At 36.3% G+C, this 6,000-nt stretch overlaps 1 protein-coding gene across 1 annotated transcript in view; it reads right to left on the bottom strand.

The window, feature by feature from the left end:
• Positions 1 to 1,344: 1,344 nt before the first annotated feature.
• LOC117343249 overlaps positions 1,345 to 6,000 on the bottom strand; it is a 28,498-nt gene continuing 23,842 nt past the window's right edge. The window contains exons 9-10 of the mRNA XM_033905593.1: positions 4,164 to 4,252; positions 1,345 to 2,763 (exon numbers count right to left, since the gene is read on the bottom strand). Of these exons, the coding sequence (XP_033761484.1) occupies positions 2,677 to 2,763; positions 4,164 to 4,252 (176 nt within the window). The 3' untranslated portion in view covers positions 1,345 to 2,676. The remainder of the gene's footprint in view (positions 2,764 to 4,163; positions 4,253 to 6,000) is intronic.

Raw genomic sequence — 6,000 nt, 5'->3', positions numbered from 1 at the left:
AACTCTTTTCAGAAGATACTAAGAATCACCGCTTTTGTGTTTCGCTTCATATCGATCTGCAAAGTGACAACGACGGGACGGAAAACGGTATTTTAACGCCTAGTGAAATTAACGAAGCATCTAAATACTGGATACGTATAGCCCAACAGGATTACGGAGGTGTATTGGAATGTCTTAGAAACGGAGGACGAAACGACATTATCCGACAACTAAAATTATATGTAGATTCTGAAGGTCTTATCAGAAGCACTACGAGAATTTCAACGCGTATCTGGAGTGCTAAGTGAAAATATCAAAATCGGCGATGTAGTTCAAATTCACGATGAATCAAAACGGATCTATTGGAAATTAGCCGTAGTTCAAGAACTTATCACTGGTCGCGACGGTCATTCAAGAAGTGCTGTTGTTAGGACTAGTAATGGCAGAACCAATAGACCCATTACAAAACTTTACCCACTGGAATTGAACGTTCATGATTTAAGGAGAAGTGAAAGACTTGCCAATTCATAAAAAAATTACACAACGCGAACAAACTTACTTTATAATTACGCGTCTTTAATTATAATATCTATATAATGTATTTTAAATGTTCTGTTTACTTTTGGCGGCCCCAGCATGTCGAGAATTACCGACATTTTATGTATATAGAAATTGGCGATATATATTTGTTGTGATTACATGACGTCACATTCTCTATGACGTCATTACGTTGTAAGTTTTGCTGATATTAAATTGAATTGTCAAACGGAAAAGACGTTCTTTTTATTATCATTTATCTGGTTAATTCGGTAGTAACAAACCACAATACAACAAGACATGTTTTTTAGACTTCAGTGATAATAACTCGTTCTTCGTATATTTGTATTGTAAAACAAATACACACAAAAACACATTTCTATTATCATAAATATTACATATATATATATATATATTTATATATATCATTAAGTGCACATTTCTATGTACATATATTGCAGTTTTTGTTATTTCAAACAAGTGTAAATGTATAATTAAATAGCACAATATCATATAATAAATTTTTCTGTTTTCATGGTAAATACTCAAATTTGATTGGTCTAAAAATTCTTTTCATTCTTCTATGAAAGAAATTTCGAGAATGGCGCGAAAAATGTGACGTCACAATACCACAATTGGCGTTGCGTATTGATTTGAGAAAAAGAATCCCATTTAAAACCAGTAAAATTGTACATAAAACATTTTTTAAATTAGAAAATAATTTTCAAAAATTAATTATAAGCGTTGATGTCAATTATTTTTTATGACATCAATGCTTAAATAAATGTAAAAACCTATTGGCATTGGTAAAAAATAAATTGATACCACTTTCTTAAAATCTTTATTAAATAAAACTTTGTAAACAATTACTATAATTATTCACTGTCAGGAAATATTTTCCGAAGATTATTCCAAAAAGTGTAATCTTTTCTATTAATGGTACTAATAATATTTTAAATGCAAAATGATGGATAAATGGACCATGTAAATCAGATCATTGAGGGCCATGTGATGCAGGGTAAAACCTTTAATGTTACAGGTAAATAAAATTACTGACCTTTACCTGATGCAGGGATTCATTTTTTAATGTACAAGGTAAATCAAATCCCTCAGGGCTGTGTCACACAGGATAAAACTTTTAATGTACCCGGTAAATGAAATTACTGGCCACTATCTGATGTGCACAATGATGTTAACAGCAATGTCTTGCATTGTTGGAATTTACTCTCAATAGATTAACAGAATTTCAGAAACAAATCTTAAATATCTCATTCTGCTGATTTTAATTCTAAATAAGATTACGATTACAACAGTAAAGCTCCTTGCTATTCTGGGAATGATACAAATATCTATTTACCACTTAACAGTTAATTTTTATCAGAATGCATTAAGACAACTAGGATACCTAGCCATACAAGTAAGTGTCAAACCTAAGTTTACCAGACAATTGATCATGATCCTTAACGACACTGTTCTGGTTTTACGACCATTCTACAACTACAATGGATACGGTACAGTGCATTATCACATCAGCCCACACACATACATACAGGTAGGTTTTGTATATAAGAATCAGACATACAAATGTAAATAGAAAATGAAGCCATTTAATGACCAATCTGCTTAGTAAGATAACAATGATTATATTTTTAGGTAAAATGAAACAATTGTTTACGCGGCAGTCACTGTATAATCAACTAAAAAGCTACAAAGGCGGTCAGGATTAAATTCCACGATTTGAAGTGAAAAGGTATGAGGTCACCTGCCCTGCCACCAAGACCCCTAGCTAGCACGCTTCAATTTTGACCAACAGGAGTGATTAATATATAAAGTTGAGATGTGTTTTGCAATTGTTGTAAAATTTACAAAACCTTTTTCAATTTGTCCGTTAACTCCAATTAAATCACTACAAACCTTTTCTACATAAACATAGATAAAAACAGCCACCAAAACATCTATACAATGTGTACCTCACAACACTGCTAAACAAGCCTTTCCTGCCTCTGACACCATACTCTGTCAGGACAAAAGGTTTTTTCACATTTACCCAACAGCTCTGTAGAGTTTCAAACAACTAACAAACCTCTATCACATGATCACATAGTTTTACAGCATGTGTTACATTGTGTAACTATGACCTAAAAAAATCCAAAGACTGTACTAATCAGAGAATTCGTAAGGTTCTGTTGCTTTCAATTTGCGGGCCTTTATGCAGTCGTAAACAAACATCTCGCAAACAACGGGTAGCTGGAAAAAAAAAAGGTTTATGTTAAAACATGTTACCGCATTTGGCAACCAGTTGAGAAATACAACGTTAATATTTCTATTGTCTGTAAGAATTCCTCCTAGGGGACACAAAAGGAACATATAAAAAAAGGTCAACAACATTGACAAACGCTAGATGGAGATGCGTAAGAGTATTGGTATTCTATAAATTTATCATTTCTAATATCAGATTTTCAAAAGAACGTCAAGCATATATGCAAGTTTTAATCGATAACAACATCTTTGTGTTTGGTGACAAAATCTTCCAAAAGACTATTGGTATACCTATGGGAAGAAACTGTGTCCCTCTGTCAAGGCTTATTATAGTGAAGAGCTTATCATTACAGGGTGATGTACTTGTGTATTGTGTCTATATTACATTGTATTGTTTTGTAATTGTGTATTGTGTCTATATTTCATCGTACTGTTTTGTAATGTCTTCTCTCTGTGTTGAAAAACACAAAGGAATAAAAGAATCTGAATGTCACCTCGATCTGTACATACAACATAACCAGTTAGCATTACAGCTTACAACTAAACTGCATGATAAGCATGATGATTTCAATTTTCCAATTGTTAATTTTCCATTTCTAATTTTAAAATTTGATTATCAAACTTGCGATATAGAATGAGATGTCGACTTTTGACAGGAAAATTAACCACACAATTTCAAGTTGCAGGTAGATCAGACCATATGGGAAAGTATTTACAGTTTACATTAATACCTTATTCCAAAATATTTCTTTCCTTATGAAGTCAAATGTATTTTATGCTTGCTGGTATGCCCAGTGGTACCATTTGCACAACCATATTTCTCATTTATAAAATGTGACTTGACCTGGATTTGTCGTAGATTTGTATAGGTGTCTTTATGCTCCCTCTCTAAGCACCAAGAATATGTCACCGAATGCACCCGTTTAACTCCTTAATTTGTGTCAGGAAAAACAACATGGCTATGCTCATGCATTTTTCAGAAGATTTTGGTTTGGTTTGTTTTATTCAATGTCCTATTAACAGCCAGGGTCATTTGAGGACATGCCAGGTTTTGGAGTTGGAGGAAAGCCGGAGTACCCAGAGAGAAAACACAGGCCTACGGTCATTACTGTCAGAAACTGCCCCAGGTGGGTTTTAAACTTGCAACCAGAGGTGGAGGGTTATGGGTCGAGAGTTCCAAACAGAAGAAAGCAAAGGAGAAACAACCGCATCTTAAACCTGTCAAATAAACATACAGCTACCTTGAGGTTTGTTTGATGTGCATCAAAGAATCAAACTAATATTTTTTTATCCACAAGATTTCAGTGGCTAAGCCTTTGATATTTTCATGGTATATTTCAGGGGTGCATAACCCTTGAAGTATCAAGGATGTAATGTTTTTTTCTTACCCCTTTCGAAGCTGCCTGCTGCACTTTATTACTTTTCAATGCAAATTCTGAGGATGATGCCACAAGTATGCTGAAAACCTTCACTGTAGCTGCAGAAAAATTAATAAATAGTTAAAACAATAAATATGTCCTATTGCAATGAACTTGATATAATGGATCATTACTGTACCTTTCACATCACAATACTTCACTGGGTTTATCCCAATCATAACTTTCACCAGATTCTGACTTAATGACCCTGATAACCTTCACCAGATATAAAACTGTAACACCATGATAGTAACCTTCACCAGATAAACAAGAGGCCCAGAGGGCCTGTATCGCTCACCTGGTTTATTTATTATTATCTATTAAGTCCCTTAGGGGTGGGGAATGACCCCTGGGTTTATTTTTTACATCAGGACTGTGTTCATCTCTTGATCTTACTTGTTTCAAAAATGCAATAAGTCCTTTATAGCAATATAGTCAAACTGATCCCTTTTGCCCCGCCCTTGAAGCCCCCGGGGGGATCAGTCCATCATTTGTATTAATTCAAATCCCAGCCATCTAGAGATGTTACCACTGAAATATAAATGTCAAACATTGCATAGGTCCAGAGAAGAAGTCGTTTATATCTTAAATATTGCCAAAAGAACCACTTTTGGCCCCGCCCCACAGACCCCTGGGGGGTCAGCCCAATCAATCGCATACATTTGAATCCCAGCCATCTACGGATGTTACCACTGAAATATCAATGTCATATGTTACTTAGGTCCAGAAAAGAAGTCGTTAATATCAATATTGCCAAATGGACCCCTTTTGGCCCCACCCCTAAGGCCCCTGGGGGGGTCAGCCCCATCATGTGTAAGTTTAAATCCCAACCACTTAGGGATGTTACTGCTGAAATATCAATGTCATACATTGCTTAGGTCTAGAGAAGAAGTCGTTAATATCAATATTGCCAAATGGACCCCTTTTGGCCCACCTCTGGGGCCCCTGGTGGGTCAGCCCTCTCATTTGTATAAATTTGAATCCCTGCCACCTAGGGATGCTACCACAGAAATACCAATGTCATACATTGCTTAGGTCTAGAGAAGAAGTCGCTTACATCAGTATTGCCAAATTGACCCCTTTTGGCTCCATCCCGGGCCCCTGTGTAGCCAGCCCCATCATATGTATAAATTTGAATCCCAACTGCCTAGGGATGTTACTGTTGAAATATCAATGCCATACATGGCTTAGGTCCAGAAAAGAAGTTGTTAATATCAATATTGCCAAATGGATCCCTTTTGGCCCTGCCCCTAAGCCCCTGGGGGGTTAGCCCAATCATATGTATAAATTTGAATCCCAACCACCTAGGGATGTTACTGCTGCAATATCAATGCCATACATTGCTTAGGTCTAGAGAAGAAGTCGTTGATATCAATATTGCCAAATGGACCCCTTTTGGCCCCACCCCTTAAGCCCCTGGGGGGGGGGGGTCAGCTCTTTCAATTGTATAAATTTGAATCCCAACCACCTAGGGATGTTACTGCTGAAATATCAATGTCATACATTGCTTAGGTCCAGAGAAGAAGTCGTTAATATCAATATTGCCAAATGTACCCCTTTTGGCCCCACCCCTCAGACCCCTGGGGGGTCAGCCCTTTCATTTGTATAAATTTGAATCCCAACCAACTAGGGATGTTACCACTGAAATATCAATGTCATATGTTACTTAGGTCCAGAAAAGAAGTCGTTAATATCAATATTGCCAAATGGACCCCTTTTGGCCCCACCCATAAGGCCCCTGGGGGGTCAGCCCATCATGTATAAGTTTGAATCCCAACCACCTAGGGATGTTACTGCTGAAATATCA

Source organism: Pecten maximus, chromosome 15 (genome assembly GCF_902652985.1).
Source record: "Pecten maximus chromosome 15, xPecMax1.1, whole genome shotgun sequence".
In the NCBI taxonomy this organism is placed as follows: Eukaryota; Metazoa; Mollusca; class Bivalvia; order Pectinida; family Pectinidae; genus Pecten; species Pecten maximus.
This window is presented reverse-complemented; position numbering and strand designations above follow the sequence as displayed.